This window comes from Acanthochromis polyacanthus, chromosome 17 (genome assembly GCF_021347895.1).
Source record: "Acanthochromis polyacanthus isolate Apoly-LR-REF ecotype Palm Island chromosome 17, KAUST_Apoly_ChrSc, whole genome shotgun sequence".
Taxonomy (NCBI): Eukaryota; Metazoa; Chordata; class Actinopteri; family Pomacentridae; genus Acanthochromis; species Acanthochromis polyacanthus.
The window spans coordinates 2,780,334-2,803,022 of NC_067129.1; the positions used below are offsets into that span (position 1 = coordinate 2,780,334).

At 41.1% G+C, this 22,689-nt stretch overlaps 1 protein-coding gene across 5 annotated transcripts in view; it reads left to right on the forward strand.

The window, feature by feature from the left end:
- The first annotated feature begins 6,641 nt into the window (after window positions 1-6,641).
- Window positions 6,642-22,689, forward strand: part of nsd1b (nuclear receptor binding SET domain protein 1b) — a 40,023-nt gene continuing 23,975 nt past the window's right edge. Inside the window, exons 1-6 of one of the 5 annotated variants that reach the window (XM_051937295.1) lie at window positions 6,642-7,157; window positions 7,255-7,533; window positions 8,943-9,793; window positions 16,116-16,260; window positions 18,809-18,981; window positions 19,091-22,055. In XM_051937295.1, the coding sequence (XP_051793255.1) occupies window positions 7,509-7,533; window positions 8,943-9,793; window positions 16,116-16,260; window positions 18,809-18,981; window positions 19,091-22,055 (4,159 nt within the window). In that variant the 5' untranslated portion in view covers window positions 6,642-7,157; window positions 7,255-7,508. Of the gene's footprint in view, window positions 7,158-7,254; window positions 7,534-7,599; window positions 8,109-8,193; window positions 8,683-8,942; window positions 9,794-16,115; window positions 16,261-18,808; window positions 18,982-19,090; window positions 22,056-22,689 lie in introns of those variants that run through there. The other 4 variants (XM_051937296.1, XM_051937298.1, XM_051937297.1 and 1 more) reach the window with 4 other exon arrangements.

Genomic DNA, 22,689 nt, shown 5'->3' on the forward strand with positions numbered 1-22,689 from the left:
AGCTATTATATAGCCAGAGCAGTCAAGTAAAATAAATAGTAAAAATGGCCATACATTAAATGAATAATTAGCTAGATTAGCATGCAACTCAAATAAAGGAACTAGGCAGTTTGAAAATGAAAGAACAAGATTGCGGTTAAAAATTAAAAGTAAAAAAAAACAGAGAATTAAAGAATTAAGAGACGACATCACCGAAGAACCAGGCAGCTAAAAGTAAAACAAAACCAGAGAGAACATCTAAAACAGACAGGATATATTACAGAGCAAAGCACTAAAACTAAGTAAAACTAAAAGTAAACCTCACATACAGGTAAGTCTATAAAATACATACGTATATAATGTGTACACTACCTGCTTATTGTACTTTTTTTAATCTAATGTATTCCAACTTATTTGTTTTTCAGTCATTCAAATGCTTTGAGGCCAAATTTTCCTTCTCATGAATTGTAAATGCAGAAACGGCTACATTGCATATCTGAGCATAAAATAATGGTAATTTATTCTCTGTTTAAACATATAGTCTAGAATGTAGAGAAAAGATAAGACTTTGTTGATGCCGAGGGGCAAAATATGCAAGAAATTACCCGAGATAGAGCTGCGTGTTTTAACTTTCATACAAAGATAAATTATACTCAAATTTTTATATATATATATATATATATATACATATATATATATATATATATATATATATATATATATATATATATATATATATATATATATATATAATGTAAATGTAATAAACATAATAATCAGATATTAGATATTATCCAGTTATTATCCTCCTAAGACCCAAGCTTTGGTTTGGTTTGTATTTTAGTTTTTTCTACTTACTTAGAATAAGGAGTAACCAATAAATATAATAACTCTATAATATCTAATATCTGATTATTATGTTTATTACATTTACATTATATATATATATTTTTTTTTTTACTAGATTTACATTGTTATTACTATTATTATTAGTAGTAGTAGTAGTAGTAGTAGTAGTAGAAGCAGTAATATTAGCATTATTATTAGTATTAACAATATGCCCTTTTGGAAAAAAAAAAATCAAAAAACAAAAACATGTCCACATATGTGGACGGCAGGTCTTAAGAGGTTAAATTTATTGGTTACTCCTTATCCCAAGTAAGTAGAAAAAAACTCAAATACAAACCAAACCAAAGCTCGGGTCTTAGGAGGTTAAATTTAACAGGAATTAGCAAGGGAGTATAATGTCAAAAAAACATTGATTTTATCTAAATGGAAACAAGCTCTTTTATTTTTAATCTTAAAAGCTAGCAGAGCAGAGGACAGCCTCGTCCTGTTACTGAACCAGCGTGTTGAATGTCAGCAGGAGGAGGAGAGAGAAAACATGTGAGATCTCTCCATCTCTCTGCAGAAAGAATGAAGCCTTGTGCTCGATCCTCAGCAGTAAAAAGGCAAAGGAGGGCATCTGTTTAATATCTGCACTCGGTTTGTCAACAAGCTGCACGTTGGGACATCATGAACCATTTAGTCTTGAAGTTCTGACTGCAGGTTCTAGTTCAGAGCAGAAAACATCCACACCACAGATTTTCCTCTGGAATAATTTGACCCTTTGGAAAATATTTATTCTTTTGCTTGTGGAGAGAAAGATGAGATATTATTCTCATATCTGTGAGCCAGATATAAAGCCACAGTTAGCTTAGCTTAGCACAAAGACTGGAAACAGAGGGATAAAGCTAGCCTGGATCTGTGTAAAGGCTATAAAATTAGCTTTTATTAGCACCAGTGTGCGTCAGTGCAACAGTAAAGTTATAGTTTTAAAGGTGGAGTTTTTTGAATGGATCAGACAAGGAAATATTATCCTTTATTTGTCTTTTTATGTTTTGAGCTTCCAGCAATGATTCAGGAATCCAGTAACCAAAAAATTCAGCACACCGTCTAAAATTCAAAGATAAATTTAAAAGTGTTTCAGTGCTAGAAGAGAGAAGCCATCTCAAACAGGGAGTGACTCTAACTTTGGCATTGAATGAACATACTTGGCATACACTAGGGGTTGTTCAATGCCAACAGAAAAATCACAATTCCGAGATTCAAGACTTTTATTTATCATAAACACAATTATATAGAGTATAACACGCAGTGCACCAGTTCCAGACCAAAACAGTACTAATAAGAAGAAGAATAAAGAAAGAAATGTAAAATATATATATATATTTAATGTGTCAAATGGTGCAAAAATATATTTAAGGTGAAAAGTGAACAGGACAGTGCACAGAATTTGCAGGTTAATTGTCTATTTAGTTTGTTGTTCCAGCAGATGGACAGCCTGTGGGAACAAGCTACTCCTCATTTTCTTGAATCTGTCTGTCTGTGGTGCAGGTGTAGAAGTTCCTGAACACCTTGAGATGGAGCTTAAAGTCCTTCAGGTGTCTGAGATGATAGGGATGCTGTGGAGTTTTCTTCAGGGTGCTGGTGTTACAGGACCACGTCAGGTCCTGGTGATGTTAACACTCGGGTACCTAAAGCTTTCCGCTCTCTGATACTAAGTGGGTGGTTTACCCTCTGCTGCTTCCTGCTGTAATCCACAATCAGCTTCTTGGTCTTTTTCAGCACCATATAGGACATTAGAAACATAAATATTAAACAGAGAATCATAAATATTACAACAAATTAGTTTGCGTTGGTAAAATGCTACGATAGAAATGCAGAAAGTCTGCTGCACTCCCAAAGGGACCTAGACTTGTAATTCCTTCCATCCATCCATCCATCCATCCATCCATCCATCCATCCTCTATACACCACTTTATCCTCACTAGGGTCATGGGGGGTGCTGGAGTCTATCCCAGCTGACTCTGGTGAAGGCAGGGGACACCCTGGACAGGTCACCAGTCTGTCACAGGGCTACATATACAGACACACAATCACACTCACATTCACACCTACGGGCAATTTAGAGTAACCAATTAACCTCAGCATGTTTTTGGACTGTGGGAGGAAGCCGGAGTACCCGGAGAAAACCCACTCATGCTCAGGGAGAACATGCAAACTCCATGCAGAAAGATCCCAGACCCAGGCCAGGATTTGAATCAGGGATTTTCTTGCTGCAAGGCGAAAGTGCTAACCACTACCCCACTGTGCAGCCCTAGACTTGTAGGTTCTGAATGAAAATGAGCTTCAAGAAATACCAAAAAAAAAACCAACAACACATAATTCTAGGAGAGAAGAGGTGATCATCTGCTTTAAAACAACACAGTAATGTATTTACTCAGACTCTCCTCTTGTCTAAAATGCAGAACATGTGACACAGTAGCTGAAGTTTCTAATATCCTTCATTTATATTTACTTTGATTCAAAGTGTGTTCTTTAGACTACAGTCTTCTACAGTCATACAGAACTATAAGAAGGTAAAAATGGATGAAGAAACAATCAAATCAGAAGATCAGTTAGAAGACGGAGCAGCGATGACTGTGCGAGCTCTGAGTTATTTGTCAGTTCAGCTGAGTCATGTGAAGCTGTGTCATGGTGCTGTGTGTGGCTTTAGTCACTTAAATGACTCATTGCTACTTTTTTAGCAATCTGAAACTTCTGAATGGCGCGAAAACAAGCCGAGGTGGGACTTTCCTCACTCTTGACCGCTTAAAACCTTGTTCTGATCTAAAGTAGTTCTTATAAATACTTTATATAAACTCTGAAGGGTCACAAAATACACCTGAGATGAATAATAGGAAAGAAAATGCAGCATTAGTGTGAAGACTAGTGGTTTGGAATGTTGGAAAGTTGAATTTCTTTGGATTAGAACTGTTATTTAATTAAAACTTTGAGAGTTTAGATGAAAATCACAATCATAGATCTATGTTGTTGTTTTTTGAGGAGTCCCAGGACAATTAGATGTCTTAATTACTGGCTTAATCCTTAATAAAGCTATTTTAAAGTGGCTATTTTTTGCTCATGGAAGAGTCTGTGCAGTGTCAGTGTGTTTCTAGATATAGAATAACCATGTGCAATAATGTTAATATCTTACATTTAGAGAGCTCTGTGCTGTATCAACAGTATTTACATGTATTTCTTGTTTTTACTGATGTTTTCTGTTCTTTTACAGGACTCCATTTGCTGCTATAGCGCTGCAAATTTCTCCACTGTGGGAAAAGATTATGATATTGTAAGTTTAATGTAAATTTTTAATGATATTAAAGGCAACATGTGAAGTGAAAACAATTTGTATCACCTCATTTTTTAGCTCTCTATCGCCTAACTTTATCGCTCTGGTTCACTTTGTGCTCTCAGTATTATTTTCAGCCACAGTTTATAGAGAGAAAGCTCTAAAAAAAACAGATCTGCACCAAATAGTGAACAGGGAGAATTACCAGACAGCAGGTGAGCATGGTGGTGCATTTAGCGCTTCTTCAGGAGTTGGTAGAGACCAGAAATGGAGTTAAAAGTGACTAAATACTTGTCTTATTTTCATCAAATGGCCACAAACATGATTTAAAAGACTGATAATGCTGCTCTGTAACCAAGCAACTGTTCCTGCTGTGGTTCCTCATATCAGTTTCAAAGATAGTTAATATAGTTTTAATGTAAACTCTAAACGAAAAACTAACTATAGCTTTAAAATAGCAAGTATGTTCCCCTCTGAAATGTGGCAGATGAGCCAGAATACTGAAGTGAAGTGCCTTAAAGCTGTACTGAAGTACACATCCAGTTCCTTCCCACCTCTGCAATGTTCAGGCCTCCAGACTGTAATGAAAACTCAGATTTCCAGGCTGATATCTGTTCTGGTTGGACAGGTTTTAAACAGGCAACTCTCTGACACACTGCAGTGTGAGGATGAAGTTTCCAAGAGGTGGAAAATGAGCTGAAAATAAATACCAGAATATATTATAATACAGCTCTGTGTTTGTACACAATCTGAGATGAGAAGTAATTATTACGCTACAGTATACAGTTTAGGGTTGGAAGTGGACGGTTAAAGGCTTATAGGAATAAATTTCTGAGGAAACACAGTGTTTAGAACACCTGCCTCTGTTCCCTACTTCCAATAAAAACACACAGATTCAAAAAGTCCCCCCTAAAAAGACATTAAAGATGACAGCAGAGTAAATCCTGCTTATATATGTGAAAGAATAACAGAAAAACTGATCTGATTGTGAAGTAGCACAGAATGCCTGCATTATATTCCACTATAGTTTGTGTTTTCCTTCATGCCAACCAACATTTTTACCATGAAAAAAGGTACAAAGTGGTTCGTAAAAATTCACTACGCTGCAGAAAATTCAATGTTTGATGTTCTATATTTTCTGTGGATGACACCAAGACCCAAAATTTAATGTATGCTCAAATGAAACCTATAATAATGGTAAAAGATAGGCTAGAGTAGGTGTTTTACAGAGGTTTTGGCTACTTATATGACCTCTGTTTAACTGTATTGCCTTATGCAGTGAGGTGTTCCTATTATTTAGCCTACCAGACTACAAAATAAAAGCACCAGAAGCTGCAGTTTTTTTGAGGAAATTGACCAATATAACCCTATATATAAAATTATATATAACCTTATATTGCAGGACTGGACTTGTAAATGAGGGTTTAATAATGCATTGTTGCACTTTTTAAAAAAACATTTTGGGGTCATTTAACCCTGCAAAACCCAAATATAGAAAAAATAAATAATATCTATCTATCTATCTATCACAATATATATGTATATAATATACAGATTATGTATATAATGTGTAAAACCCAAAGAAAAAAATAGCAAAATATATATAAGATTTTCATAAAATTTAATAAATAAAATTAGCAAAAATAATATATACATATATAATAAATAATGTAATATAAATATATATATATACATATTTACAGATTATATATATGTTACAGATTATGTATTAAAAACAGAAAAACACTTGCAAAAATATAAATATATTTTTTAAATAAAATCTAATATATAATAGCAAAATTACATATATAATAAATAATATATAGTGAAAGATCATATATATATATATATATATATATATATATATATATATATAACTCAGTGGTGCAAAAATACATCCGTTTTATTATATATATATATATATATAATAAAACGGATGTATTTTTGCACCACTGGGTTTTAAAAGGTTAATGCATTCTTGCATGTCATGTGGCAGATAAAGAGTGCATTAAATGTTTAATCAACGTTATTTTAGCTGATTACATTCATTTTTTTTATAATATGGAGGCTAATAATTTGCCTCATGACGCCTGGTGTTAGAAACTCCACTTGATAATGAAACCACGTTAATGGTAAAGATGACGGAGAAAGATGCGCAGCGCTGCCGACCCGCGGCGCTGTTTTGCGCTGCGCAAACCCGCAGCAGGCCCCGTCCTGTCCGCCTGTCTTTCTCTCCGTCTCCTCTCCTGTCTGTCTTCAAGTGTCTTTCTTTCCCACCAAACCCCTCCTGCCAAGATCGAGGCTGAAAAGGCAAACAAAAAAAAAGCGCATCAGAAATCATCGGTGTCTGAAAAGGGAAAGTGAGCCGATATTCTTTCTGTGTGTGTGGATGCAGAAAATATCCACGCTCGTGTTTTTGTCCCTTTCTGTGGGCTCGACAATGACCCCGTCGAGCTTTCTGCTGCTCTTCTTTCACTTCATTAGTGAATCCACCCAGTGTTTTCCGGAGGAGGGTTGCTTTTCTGCGGCCATGTCGGTTGAACGCCGTTTCCCCACATCGCCTCTCGCTGAATGTGTGTGTGTTTGTACATGTGTGTGTACATGCGTTGTGTTACCGAGGGGGTATTTTTAACACCTGAAAAAGCCCCCTGCTCGCCACCTTTATCCACACTGACACATCGGCTCCAAATCATCAAAATCTGGACGCACAAAACCCTAAAAAAAACGCGCAGAGATCTCGCAGCTGATCACCGGCCGACACTCAGCTGCAGCTCTGCTCCGTGTTTTCTCCTCTTTATGTGCAACTAAACCCGGTCGGCGGTTAAAGTGCATTAAAATGTTGTGTTTTCTTGCAATCAGACGTGCGTTGGGCACACACACTCGTGCAGCAGAGGATCAGTGTGCCTCAGTCTCCCCCCTGTCGTGGCAGAACCAGAAGAAGACAGTGACTTTGGGGAGGCAGAACATGTACAGAGAAAATGTTCCTGCTTTGAGGAAAGAAACCCTCCACAGCTGAGCAGAGGTGCGCTTTGAGGCTCAGTCCCTCCGTGGCTGGATGAACTTTATATCGAACATATATTAACACTTTGTGGCCTGTGTTTTTTTTTCCTCCTCTAAAGGCTGGAGGACTCCATTTTGAAGGGACCGGGTGAGCAGCAAAGAGAGAGAGAGAGAGAGAGAGACTGCACAGCAACTCGTCTCAGGGAAGGAAACCCATCTGTTTTTTCCGGGTACCAGCATTTCACTGCTCCTCAGACGTGCCAGTGGACATTTTTGGGTGAATTCTTGTCGTCCAGGCGCTGCCCCTCCACCTCTGTGCGTCTCGGAAAAGGGAGGATGATGCCAGTTGTTTGGCACAAGTTTGGCATGTGACATGTCAGTGGTGATGGCAGCTTTGGGTAATAATTGATGCTTGTAATTAAGCAGCAGGGGCGGGGCGTTTCATCTGGAGGTGTCGTGTGGTCATCCGCTGGCTGTCAAGCTGATTTTTTTGTATTTTTTTAGAGCGAGATCCACGGCCCCCTCTGTGGTGGACGCAGTGGTGACGCCTGGCAGTGCGCACAGCAGAGAGAAAAGAGTTTTTTTTCAAGGGGCAGGCAAAGAGAGTGTGCAGGCGGGAAACAGAGGAAAGCAAACAGGCACAAGACGGAGAATTTATAAAGTTGTAGTGATCACAAAGCAAGGAGGAGGGGGGGGAGTGTCGCTAGAAGAGCACAACACGCCTGGATTTGTGATCCGGGGGCCGCTGGACCAGGCGTTTTAGCGCATGTAGGGAGCAGGCAGGGAGGGAGGAGGGAGGCGGTAGAGGAGGAGGTGGAGGGGGGAGAGAGTGAGTACGTTTCACAGGATCCAGGCCTAGTAGTGTTGCCGCTGGGACTCTCCTCATCCGCTTTCAAAAAATTGGAAATTGGCACATTTAGACTCCAAAATGAGCAGGTTGAGGGTCATGTTCGCGGTGCGCGACACCGGAATGGTAAGATTCTCGCGACAGATCCCGTGTCATGTGGCGTTTTCTCCGTGATTTTTTGTTGTTTGATGCACACAGCCTGCATCTGTCGGAGGGAAGCCCGTGGAAGTGTGTGTGTGTGTCTCACTGTGTGTTCGTGAACTTGTTGTGTGTCGTCGTCTTTTTTTGCATGCTACGGTGGCGTTTGTGTTGCCGTCTCTCGTGCAATCATTTGGAGGCACAACACAACACGCGCACACACTCATGCAGCTGCAACACACCTTTACATACACCCGCCCGTGCACACGCGCGTCGGACTCACACGCGCACGCACGAGCGGGTCCATTTTAATTTTCAGCGCCGGCGTGTTTGATGTTAACATGACGCGCCGAGCCGCCACCGCTGGCGTTACCGGCCGCATCCATGTATATTTATTTCCGTGCATGTGTGTGGAGTTTACAGGCTGACCTTAACGTTGCTTGATGTCATTTTCATCATATCGCGATAACATTCCTGAAAGGATTTTACAGCCTCGGCTGCGGCGTTTGCGCAGAATCTCTCCCCCAAATAATGTCACATTAGGTCGATCCGCTCGTCGCCAGTGAGTCTGTTTTTATTTTGACACCATATGAAGGCAGGTTGTGTTTGTCTGAGCTCTGTCACTTTTAAAAATATCTCATTAGCAGCTGCCTGGGATAACTTTAGATAAGCTGCAGCAGCACGGTGACATTTTATTGAATGAAAGGAAGGTTGTAGAAACATGCTGCCAAAACATGGGATTTACTGCAGGATTAAATGTGATATAAAATAAGCATGTTATAGCAGTGTTCATGATTTGCTGATTGTCTTCTTCTGTTTCAGGGAGGAATCATGCCAGCATGAGTGGGCCTTACTCCGGCCCTGGCAGGGACCCCCATCAGTCCAGCTGCCCTCTGACCCCTGGCCGTGACCTCTCCACCCCCTCCTCCAGAAGACATGACCACAGGGTCGGGCTAACCATGTCTGCAGCCTCCTCCCTCAAGCATGCGTCCGTCTACGGGTTCACACAAAGGGACCACTCCTCCTCCTCGTCCTCCTCTTCGTCCTACAGCCCTCTCAGGAGGCTGCAGCATCTCACCACCATGGTGAGCCAGCCGGACCTGGTGCTGCCGGTGAGGGAGCCGGAGAGGAGCTGGGACTGGAGGTCGCACAGGAAGGACCGGGACTCCTGGGCGGATCGCACTGGCAGGGATTACTCTGGCAGCCAGATTACAGGCCGAGAGGAGAGCTTCAGCGGCTCCTCTCCTGCACAGAAACCACCAGAGGTCCAAAGTGGAAGTAGAGACACACCTGCAGCCAGTTCAGAGAAAAAGACTGAAGGCTGCTTCTCAAACCCACCCAGTCCGGCCTTCTCTCTCGACAGCAACAGCCCCTTTGCCAACGGCTTGCTGCACTTTGAATCCTCTTTGTTTGAGGACGACGATGAAGAGCGAGGGACCGTGTCGCCCATCAGAGCGGTGCAGAACCAACACGAAAGGCCGGGGAATGTCCTCCAATCCACACCTGGAGATAACAGTGTGAACTCCAAGGATGCTAACCCGTCTTCAGCCAAGGTTGTCACCCGTTCCCAGTCCTCAGGCCAACGCAGGAGATACTGGGACGGCTCGGAGGACGAGTGGGAGAGCGGCAGCGAGCTGTTGCTGTTTGAAGATAGCCTCTCAAGCCTTTCCGTGGCAAGTTTTATCCTCATTACCCTAAGCTAGCTTGTCACCATACATCAGGTTTTCATTTTTTTTAAGCCAAAACATCACTTTTAGATAAAAACACAACTTTGTTTTTGCTGTAGAGACGTCAAAAATGGCCAAAGAAGAGCTGACATTCACCTTGATAGGAAATACTTTTCTATTTACACAATTTTTCCACACACAAGCCATGAACATGACATAACATACTGAACAGCTCACTTCCACTGATCTGTTATAACAAAAACTAGTCATTGTAAATATTCAGTTGACACAAAGATGCAGCTCCACGGTTGTTAGTAATCTAGTTGTTTTGGTTTGAAGAAAACCTCCTGCGGTTTTCAGACCGTCAGGCGAGTTTAAGGGAGGGCGGTGGAGGGAGAAACATGAAACTAAAATACTCCACGAGGTGAAACGGGCCGCTGCATGCCGGTGGCTAACTGATTTGCCTTGCTTATTTAGATCGTCTGCAGTTCCAGCAGCAGCAGCAGAGGCCGTGATTCATGCCCCATGGAGACAAAGTACCCTAAAACCCTCAGTGTTCGAGTGTCCATTTTATGTCAGAAATCACATTTGAGTCGGTTAAATAATTCTAAATCTCCTGAGAACTCCAGAAGTTGCCTGAGAATCGTCAAGTTTTTAAAATTGTATTAAAATTCCAAGTAGTACAGTTGGGGTTGTCAGTACATCAATGGGTATGTTGCTAACAGGACCTGCTAACAGGTAATTCAACATGGTTTTGATGACGCCTGCTTTCAAAAATGTAAACAAATAAGAAAGGGGGCTTAAACTGTAGCCTACAGCTAACTTTGTGGTCCAGTCCCAGTCTTTATACATGCGTACTTTTGGGCACAATCCTTCTCAGTACTTGAGGGTTTAGGTTTGTCCTGCTCTGCTGCAGATCTTTCTAGGAGCTCACATATCTCCAGACTTTCCTGAAGGAATTCATGTAGTTCTTTGGTTGTCCTGTTCCCCACAAAATGCACACCTTCCAAGTGTTGATGATGAACAGAAGAAATGTGCAAAGACGTTTATTAAGTGACGGCACCTACCTGCACATTGTTGGGGTTATTTATTGCAGTTGTGCCTATTTTCACTCAAACGTCCACATATGATTTACAGATGTTCATAGCTTCCGTAGGTTTCTAAAACAGGCCAGCTAACCAGACTGCGAATGAAACTCGAGTCCACATTCACTGATGTCAGTGACGATTCTGTGTTTGTTGCTAAGTCTGGAAGGGTCTAGTACTTAGTGCTTCAGACTGAGATTAAATTCATACTACTGTCCTATATAGTGTGCCAGAAGCAGGCTTTGTCTCTCTCAGTACACACTATGCTAAAACACCAGGATGTCTTACTGCATCCAGTCTCACTTTGCAGCATGTTTTATTTGCCATTCTGACCCACAATCCTCTGTGCAATTACATCACATGTGGCGGTGCCTCATGCACGTATAAACAAGCTTGAACTGCTAAAGACAATAGCTCATTTCCCACCACAGACTCCAATAGCTACACAAGGAAGACTCGTCATTATATCAAAGTAGTATGTCCTAATTGTACGCATGGTACATCAAATGGTATGTACGGAAAGTTAAAAGTGACTGTATGTGATCTGTAATTTGGCCCATGACACCATTATACTTCCTGTCTGCATCTCTAAGAGCATTGTGGGAACTGTAGAAAGTAGTAGAACATGAGTTGAAATGGAAGCATCTGTAAATGAACGTGTATCCAGATCAGAACGCTGTTGTTTTTTATTGTTTTTTCTCTGCTGGCCAAGGCCCATCAGTTTTAATTTCATCAATGGGACTGAACTGATGCAGTCATTCTGGTTTTGCATGTATGAATCTACATGTATGGCCTTGTTCAGGGTGACATTAACTATGTATGACAGCGAGCCAGCAATAGTTTTATTATTTGCATCCATGCTGTTCCTGCTGTTACATGACAAAATGTCTTTAGTTGCAAATAATTTATGGAGTCTCAGGAAAATCATTTATTTAGATGTAGGTCACCAAGGGAGCACATTTAATGGATATTTATAGGTGGTAATTGCAAGTTTACAAGATGATTGCATTGTTTAGTAATTTAGCTTTAATTTAGCTTCCTACAGCTGAAAGTGTTGTCCTTGTCCATACTTCAGTCAGCATGCTACGAAAGGCTAATAACGTCCTGGCTCATTTTTACACTCTGCAAATTAACAATTTACTCCTTTGCCAGTGTCAGGAAGGTCATTTGTGTAAATTTATGTCACCGAGGAAGCTATTTTATTGGACATTTCTAGGTATTGATGACAAGCTGACATTAACACCATGCTGTTTGGAAATTTAGCTTCAATTTAGCTTACTACAGCTGAAAGTATCGTCCTCATCGCAAACTGCAAAAAACTTGTCAAAAGGTTAGTTTGAGGCCTGTGGGTTTTTTTTGACTACAGCTGCTCATTTTTGTTTGTTTATGGATTGTACAAACACAATATAGTGTGTTTCCAGATTTAGAAGTGCTATTAGCTGGGTTTCTTTAAGACTATGGGGCAGAGGCAGGCTAACTGTTTCGCTCTGCTTCTGTTAGCATGCTAGGCTGGGCTAATCATGTCCCGGCTTTAGCTTTATATGACGCAAATTACCAATGCACTCCTTCAAAAGTGTCAGGAATGTCATTTGTGTACATTTCTGTCACTGAGGAAGCTAATTTATTGGACATTTATAGGTGTTGACATTACAAACTGAAATTAATAAAATGTTGTCTAATAATTTTGCTTCAATTTAGCTTCGTCCTCACGTCAAACTGCAGAATAACCTGTGTCAAGAAGTACATTTGATGGCTGTAGTTTATTTACTCACAGTAAAGCCACAACTTCTCATTTTTGTTTGTTTATGGATTATAAAAACACAATATAGTGTGTTTCTATTTTTTTTTAGAAGTGCTGTTGGCTGGATTTCTTTAAGACTTTGGAGCAGAGCCAGACTAACTGTTTACCTCTGGTTTCAGTCAGCATGCTAGGCTCGGCTAATCATGTCCTGGCTTTAGCTGTATACCCTGTAAATTAGCAATGCACGCCTTTAACAGTGTCTGGAAAGTCATTTGCGTAAATTTATGTCACAGAGGAAGCTAATTTATTGGATATTTATGGGTAGTAATTGCAAGCTTACAAGAACATTGTATTGTTTAGTAATTTAGCTTCAAATTAGCTTGTTACAGCTGAAAGTGTCGTCCACACCTCAAACAGCAAACTGCAGAAAAACCTGTCAAGAGGTTAGTTGGAGGCCTGTGGTTGTTTTTACTCACAGTAAAACCACAACTTTTTATTCTCTTGTTTATGGATTAACAAACAAGATATAATGGTTTTCCAGCTTCAGCTTTTTTTTAAAAAAAAATTTTGGGCAAGAGCGAGTCTAGCCGTTTACCCCTCCTCCATACTTTAGTCAGCATCCTAGGCTAGGCTAATCGCTCCCCTTTACCTTTATACCCTGTAAATTCGCAATGCCCTCCTTTAACAGTGTCAGGAAGGTCATTTGTGTCAATTTTTGTCACTGAGGAAACAAATTTATTGCACGTTTCTCGGTGTGACATGACAAGTTCACATTAACACCGTGTTGTTTGGTAATTTAGCTTCAATTTAGCTTTGTCCTCACCTCAAACTGCAAAAAAACCTGCATCAAGAGGTTGCTGTAAAACCACAGCTTCTTGTTTTTGTTTGTTTACGGATTAAACAAACAGGATATCATGTGTTTACAGCTTCTGAAGTGCTGTTTTTTGTAAACTTTGGGGTAGAGCCAGGCTAACTGTTCACTTCTGCTTTCAGTTAGCATGCTACGCTAGGCTAATCATGATTTAACTTCGTACCCTGCAGATTTGCAATGCACCCTTTTCACAGTGACGAGTTCAGGATGAGCATAATGGACGTTATGTAGCCCACAATAAATGTCAACCATAGACAGTTCAGTCATAGTAGGAAAAGCACAGGTAATAATTTTAACATAAACGGTGTCCCAGTTTTGCCCCGTTTTTTTCCCAGTAAGCCATAATAGTTTGACTGTGCCCTTGCATTAATTTTTTTTTCATTTGCACCCGTGCTTTTCTGATTGTGACGTACCAGATTATCTTTTATAGAATCTTAGGAGGGTCATTCATGTCAAAGTAAGACACTAGGAAGCAATGAGCATTTTATTGGACATTTATAGGCTTTGATGACAAGCTAGCAAGAGTGCCATGTACTTCAGTTACTTGGGAAAAACCTGTGGTAAGAGGTGGGTTGGGTGGTGGTGTTTAACCTAAAGTAAACCAATCCATTTTATTGTGTTTTGCGAAGTAAAAGCTCTGAGAATATAAAGCTGCTTACTACGGCTATTGCTCTAGACCTCCCCACAACTAAATAGTCTCCCAGCTTTACTAGACCATATGAAATCCATTCACTGTCTACATCGAAACTAGTTGACAAATACGTGTTGAGCTAAAAATTTGCAGAATTCTGGCCCCCCCGATGCTCGAAGAGAAGGGACTACCTTGCAATCCACAAGGTTTATTTACTTTCTAGAGTTGTTTCTGCAAACTCTAAAATGTCTCAGCCACAAGCAAAACACACCAAATGTTCTGCTGTTGGCAGTTAGAGTGAACACGAGAGTCCTCATGCTCGCCCAACATCTGAGGAACTGAACACCCAGTGGATTACTTTAGGTTTTGATGGCAATGTCGCCACAACAGAAAAATCCTTAGTGATGCTAATGTGGCTAATGGTACCATTAGCTTTGACCGTATGCCTGCAGGTCAGAGCTCTGTGGAAACTGTAAAGCTGGATCCTTGTTTATTGAAACCAATAAACAAGGATCTAGTGGGTTACTATGTTTTTATGTCACATATTGTGCTTTAACGAAACCTAAACCCAGCTGGTTTTTACATCATCAGAGAGAAAGTTGGAACCAAGTCCTGATATCACAAACTCGATTTCAGCTGCCATGTGGTCAGTTTTTTTGCTTAATTTTGTCGGCCACAGAGTCTTTTTCCTGAAAGGGGGTATTGGGACAACACCAGTTTAGCTGCATTTAAAGCTACAGACAGTTCAAATACCTTTTTTTATAGCAGGACTAAAACCAGGAGTTACATTGCCATGGTAAAATGAACCATCTTTGCAGTGTTTGCCTGATAAATCGAAAGAACACATTCTGAAGACATCTGAGACTTTGAATAATTTGCTGAACGAGACCACAAAACGGGACCTTTCATTTTATACCACCCACATGTCGATGCAAAACTGCAAGGAAGCATTTAGCATCTTATTAGACATTCACAGGCATTAATGGCATACTCACAGCAACACCGTGTTAGTCATAAACTCAGTTTAGCCTCCTATAGCTCTTCCTGACCTCAAACAGCTACCTGGAAAAAAACTTTCTTTCTGTTAATTTACGGTAAAACCCTAATCTTCTCATTGTTTTGTTTATTTATGGATTATACAAAAAAGATGTGTGGTTATGACTTCAGAGGAGCTGGGTTTTAAGCTTTGGGCAGAGCCAAATTAGCTTCCCCCCCTTTACTTTCAGTCCTTATCCTAAGCTTGGCTAATCGTCACCTGGCTTTAGCATTGCACTCCTGAAACATTGTTGAGCTTAAGATGAACTTAATGGATGGGATTTTATTCCCTGTACGCCTAAACCACTGACAACTCAGTCTGAGATTAATGCCTGTTGCTAATGTAGCCTCAAGCCACTTTACAGATCTGATATTTTCACTTCTTATTAACGAAGCTTGTTGTCTTTGGTAGTAACTGTTTATGTGATTGCGCAGCTTCTCTCCAGCCACTAAAGGGCTTTTATAGAACCGTTTCCTCAGACCTGTTAACGGTCTTTGATCTTAATCGGCATTGTTTGCCTTTAAGAGACGCATACAAGAGAGACATTAACTTTATCATCCAGCTCTGCAATAAAGCAAAGAAGCGCAGTTCCCAAAGCGTTGGACTTTTCCTTTAAAATGCCTAGGCAGGATTACGTCATAGCAGCAGCCAGCGTCGGCCCTCTGGCCAGCATGAATACATGCCAGGCATAACTCAGGCCTGCTCACGAACCCGCCACTCCACTCAGTTTTTTTGCAATCTACACAAAGAGTGCTGCTTGTGCTGCTAGACTGTCACTGAACAGGAGGCAACAAGCTAAGATTTAACTGCAGGAAAAGCCAGAAGAGCTCACTGTTGGTCAGAAATGTTTGACTCATAAAGTAATGTGAAAGAACTTAATTCTCGCATTTTATCTTTATACACACATATATCTCTGTGCTATTCCATTGAGTAAAACATAATTTTTTCATTGTCCTGATTTCAGCAGCAGAACAGTGTCAAGAAAAAGTCGCTGCCGCCTGTGAAGTTTGTCGAGGGCGAAGTTGTTTGGGCAAAGTTCAACCGGAGACCTTGGTGGCCCTGCGAGGTGACTGTTGACCCCGTACAGGGAAGCTTCCACAGAGTGAAAGGTGGGCCTGAAGCACTGTTGACGCACTGATAAACTAGATGTGTTCTCTGGATTGTTTTGGTCACTAGTTATCTGGCAACTGAGCTGCAGCTGACTAGTATTTTCATTGTTTGTAATTTTTAAATTAGTATTTGTTTGCAGTATAAAATGCCAAAAAGCTGGGAACAAATGACGATCAGTGTTTCCCAAAGCCTTCGAGGACGTCCTCGTGGACTTGTTTTGTCCACAACCCAAACATTTTTACCTCCCTGTCGTAGAGAAGTAAAGAAAGCAGGAAAACTTTCACATTTAAAAAATGTCAAATAAGTTAACCCCTTAAACTTCAGTGTACCACCTGCGGTACACCGACTAATTTGCATAGGAATTTCAAGAATGTCCGACGGCTGCAAACGCGATTATACAAACACTATACGCCGATGGAAAGCTTAGATTCTCATGAATCCGCCGGTATAAACCACTTTCAGATGTGATTACCACAGCGGGTGAGAAAAACACATTTGTCCGACAAAAACGAATATCCATCCATCCGTTCTCGACTTCAACGCACACAGCGCGACTCACATTTCCGGGTTCATTATTACACACAGAAAAAAAGATTCCACAAAAAACGGCCATAATCCAACCTTTTACATCCAGACGACACAAGCCAGTAAACTATTTTGTCCAAAACATGTCCTGAAGTCGGTATAAAATCCACGAATCGGTCGTTTTCAAGGAAATGCACCTTGCGATGGGCGTCCAATATTCCCTGTATTTTTCGTCATTTTTTTTAATTTAAAAATAGAATATTAGCGATTTTTTTTGTACTGAAAACGGCTGGAATTGACTGCAGCTTAAAGGGTTAACTACCAAAATAGTAGTAAATTTATTGATTTTTGACCACTAATAAAAGAATCATTGCTGGTTTGTTTGACAACTCTGGCTGGTTAGGATGAATGGAGATGAACAATTCTTCAAGACGTTGATGTTAAGGCTGTTTATTGTAAACGTAGTGTACAATCATGCATTTTCCTTCTGTTTCTGCTGCTTTATAAATCATAAATACACATTTAAGGACTAAAGATGTAACAGTCCCAGGTGTATTAGTTCCAGTATTGTTGGTTTGGATGAATGAAATTTTCTAATTGTGATTGTTCTGACAGATGGTGTGAATTGATTTGTCTGTTAATTTTTTTTGAAGTCAAGCTTTGTTTTGCTATTCACTGTGCAATGAATTCAAAAACATTATGAAATATAACCACAAGACACCATCAACCATGGATGGCTTAAATTTGTAAAACTATTGGTCAAACAGTTTAAACCTCGGCTCAGACGTGCTGCAAAACGACAGCACTGGGCTTCTCTGTACATGTTGGGCAGCATAAACAACCCCTGAAAGCTGAAATCTACTCAAATTAAATCAAATTTTTATTCCAGAATCATTCTTAGAATCTAATAGCCACACTTTGTACCGCCTTTATGGTTTGCCAATTTCATAGTTTTAAAGCGCAGGTTCGATTTTGAAAACAATTCATTTTCAGCCATAATTCTTTATCAAATTTTAGAGCAAAAATAAATGTATTTTAGCGTAACTTCCTGCATTTACCGTTATCTAATTTTATCTTATTTTAACAGATTGAATGAGAGTAGCATACTAAGTTGCTTATGTTATCTTAAACATGTTTACCTTTGTGAACATTGTGTGTGGAGCATTCACAAACAACTGCAGTAACATCAGGATGGACTCTGTAAAGGTAGATATCTGAGGTGCTTAGATAAGTTTGAGATGTTTCCTCCTTTCGATCCTTTGCTTGTCTCTTGTCCTTTGTCCCCAAACATCTGACTCAGACAAAAAATGTGCCTGTACACAACTCTTGGTGAGTTTTTATTTGCCACAAGTCACACTGGGCCATGCCACTGCCATTCCATATTAAGGCCCAACTGATATGGATTTTTTTTGAGGCCGATACCGATATTTGGCAGACAAAAATACCGATAACCTATGAATTGGTACGGATAGTACCGATAAATTTTAGAAATGTATAATGAATAAGATAACTTATTTTTTGGTCCCTTAACGCTTACAACAACAAAGATATGAATTACAGGCAGAACATTTTACTGTTTATAATACTTTGTCCTTTAGTCCTTTTTTAAACTTTACAACAGAGAGGAATTTTCAAGTACAAAAACATGAAACAAAGAATTAGACCTTAAAAAATAGTCCATCTACAAATGAGTCAAGAAATACATTTTGTCTTGTACTTCTTGTTGCTGCAAATTAGAGGTAGGTAAACAGGTAATTGTGAGAGGAATTTATCTTTAGATTTAGGCCATAGGTGTGTTCTATATATAAGCAACTTAATGGGGAACTTACTAGCAAAACATTATTTATGTAGCCCTCTGATGCTTCCCTTTATTAGCTTTAAATCACATTTTCACACACCAATGGTCACATTTGATTGTAACTTTTTAGAAAGCTCAGCATTTAAAGCTTCCTTTGCTTAGTTGATATGCTGTCTGTGCAGGATGACGTATATAGTTGTAACTTGCCAATGTTGTCGTCTCAGAGCCCAGCGACCGGCCCTGTCGGCTCTACCATGTCAGGACCTTCGGGGAGCCCGTGGAGCTGGTCTGGGTGGAGGAAAAATCAACTCACACTTTTCACGGAGGCTTTGAATTTGAACAGCTCCACCTACAGCACCGGAGGGGGAAGCAAAGGGAGCAGAACAACAAATGCACCGTAATTATACTCATATGAAAAGCAGTTTGTGTGCAGAAATAACTAACTATCCAGTGAGCTGATATGTGTGCAAAGGTTGAATTGTGTTTGTCTTTTTGTCTGTCTGCAGATTGCGAAGCGTTTTCAGGACTCATGGAAATCCAGTGTGGCAGAAGCTGAAGCTGTTCTCCGTGAGAGAACCAAAATGGCTTCCTCCCTCTCTCTGTCAATAGATGACGGCTTCCACGACAGTTCGACACTGGAGAGAGAAAACAAGGCTCATCCAACATTTCCTCCTTCTATTTCACCTGTTCCAGCACTTCCTGAAAAATCGCACATAACTAATGGATCCTTCTCATCCCCAATTACAACTCCAACAAAACCAAGCACTTTAAGGAAATCTCCTGGCAAGAAGAAACAGAGTAAATCATCAAAAGACACGAGTAGTAAACACTCTAAAAATACGCTGCAGAATAGCCCTGACCAATCAGATAGAGACAATGGAGAGTGTCCATACTCTGACCTCGACTCTGTCCCGAAGATTTTGTGTCCTAAAGCACTTGAACGTCACCCGAAGTTAGTTCCGACTGTCACAGTTGTCAAAGAGGTGAAGAAGCAGCCCGAGCTTCAGAGTGGGCTTTGGTTTAGCAAATCATGCAAAGACAGGCGACCCAAAACAACCAGTCCGATGCCGGATCGCACTCTGTTCGGCAAGGTGCCCTGCAAGAAAAAGAACTCATCTGTTGTTAGTAAAAAGACGCTGGCTCCTTGTGGCTCTAGTTCGTCCGGTGGTGGCACCAGTGACCAGTCAGAGTTGTCAGACAAGCATAAACCTCTAGTACCTGCTGAAAGCACTCTGCCGTCTGAACCGTCAGGACATTTGAAGTGTAAAAACGCAGCGACTGCTAGTAGGTCTTTAGCTACAACTTGGAGTCCTGCTGACCAGAGATCTATACTCACTGTTGAGAGTGAGTGTTCAAAGAGTCAGCAACTAGCCAGTAATTCAACTGATACAGTTTCTGGCTCATTGTCTGGTCAATTAAGCAGCTCAGATGTTAAAAAGGCCTCAGAGCCCACCGTGAAAGTCAGTGTCAGTGACCAGTCCAGGTGTTTGGAGAGCGTTAAGAGCGTCAACCGAACTGAGCCTTCTGACCTGCTGGACACTAAAAAGCTTCCGGTAACTGAACAAGAAAACGAAAGGAGCAAAACTCCAGCATCCACTCTAAAAGCTGACACTACTGACTCTTTAGCCAGGCTAGAAAAGCAAAGAAGTCTGGTCTCTAAGTGCAGGCTGCCCTTTGTGAAATTAATACGCAAGGACATCAAAGATAAGAAGTTCCTGAACTCCATGGTAACTTTACATCCCACTGAACAACCCGGATGCACAAAGAAAGAGAAAACACTAGACACTAATGCAATTACAACATCCTCCAAACAGTTAGAGTGGATGGATGACAAGAAACTCACCTCCATAGTCAGTTTACAATCCATAAAGGTTTCAGTTAAGAAGTTAAAGGCGAGTGGTGCGTCCGGTATGCTTTGTCTGTCATCAGAATCATCACACGGGGATGATGTTGTGGTTTCCAGTGTGTCCGTTGATGAATCAGGCGGCCGAGAAGCAGAGAAGATCCCAAATGTAAGTCCAAGCAGTGTGACTTACTCCTCCTGTAACCAGTCAGATCGGTCAGAAGGTCAAAAGACTTCTGCCTCTGATCTAACAAGCAACTCCTCTGAACAGCGAGGCACTCCAGAGCAAGAAATTACATCTGTCACAGCTTGTACTACAACTGTTCAGCCTTCTGAGCGGCAGGAGAGCTCAGTCTGTAGCAATCCTCTGGTGCCCGAAGGCCCGTCTCCTGAGAAGTCCAAGAAGGTTGTCCACAAATCAAAGCAGGTTTTAGTTGAAGTAAATAAAGTCCTACAGGAACAACCTGCCCACCTCCCGGCCAGCAACCGGCTGATGACCAGAGCGCTGAAGGCCATGCACGAGGCGGAGCAGAAGAAGCGTGAAAAATCTCGAAAGGGGGCCGAACAGAAAAAACTCTTGACTCCATTCAGAAAGTCTGAGGACGTCTCATGGAATCCTGAGGCCAAAGCAGACTTTTGCACTAAAACAAAATCTCTGAAGTCTCGATATAAAGACAATGGTGAGTATGATCGGGACAGTTTGTCTAGCTGTAGCACCCCCACTTTGATGCTTTCTGATTCCAATGACTTTGATGTCAAGAGTGAAGATGAAGACCTCTCGATATCTTCCACTCCACCCATGGACTTCATACCTCTTACTTCTAGAGTAAAGGCAGAGAAGAACGGTCATTCCTCCTCTTCTTCACCATCCTCACCGTTTTCTTTTATGAACGCCTTCAAAAACGTGGAGGAGGTCTCCTTTCAGTCCCTAACAAATGAAAGCGATGGGAAACCAGTTTCTTTCAAGCCAAATGCCAACTACAAGTTCAGCACTTTTCTGATGATGCTGAAGGACTTGCATGACACTAGAGAGCGAGAGGGGGCGCCTTTAGAGCTGGAGATTGGCCCACCAAGTGCACATGTTAAAGAGGAACCCTTAGTGATGCCGGGGGAGACTACACCCGCAGGACAAGATCAACAAATTAAATATGTTCACGGTAATTCAGTTTCAAGTCTAAACAAAGCTATTGTCACACACAGTAAAGACGGCTCAATTCAGATGTCCAAGAGGCCCTACAACAGAAGGGGAAGCTCCACCGGGGTGAGAAAGAAATCCAACCGCAGAGTGCCTTGTCGTCCTGCCAGGTCTGGACCTGGTTTCCCAGGACTGGATTCCCTGTCAGGAATGAAATCCTTGCCAGCAATGGACTCTTCATCAAGAGTGCATTGCTCGTCCAGAGTGCTGGGGTTGCAGAGCAGCAGCTGGGAGGGGCAGGCTGGAGGTGGAGTGGTCAGGATGGAGGAGGAGGAAAGGTGGAGCAGAGTAAAGGAGAAGCTCCAGAACATGGTGCCTTTGGAGCAGAGGGAGTGTGATGCTACGCTGGGTTTGCAGCCACCCAACGGCCTTGTTTCCAACTGCATGAAGAGTAACTTGATGTACAGCGCTGGGGGAGGCGACAAGACTACAGGTGAGGCACACACAGAGGCTGATCTGAGGCAGTGGGGGCTTGATAGATGATTTCCAGAAATAAAAAATAACAAAAATGATTATAAATAGCATAATAAGCCACAGTTGCTCCAAGTTAATCTAAACACAAGACACTTGTGCTCCAAACAAGAAAGATGCGCACTCAATGAAGGACCTAGGATCCCTAAACCATCACTATACACACCAGTGATTCCTAACACATCTCTGGGGGTCATCGGGTGGAAAACTCCTTTCAACGGTGTTTGCCTATTTAGTCCCACAACACCTCCAGGAGGCTAGGAATTGAACTCTGGCGCCCCAGATTCCACATTCAGCTGACCCAGGCCCGTTAAGGAGATGCTCCAGGTGGTGACCAGTGCCGATGCTACCGTTTAGCTAGTGCAAGATGCTGAATATAGTGCCAACTGCTAAAAAATTACAAAGAATCTATACACATAGATCCTCCAAACCTGCTAGTCCTAACTCTAAATGTTAATGCTAGCTACAAGACTACTACCATGTCCAGAGCAAACTTACCACTGACAAAGAAACTACACAAGCCAGCTCACCAAACTTGCTAGTGCTACATGCTAATTCTAGCTGCTAATTGCTAAAATATTTCACTACTTCTTCCA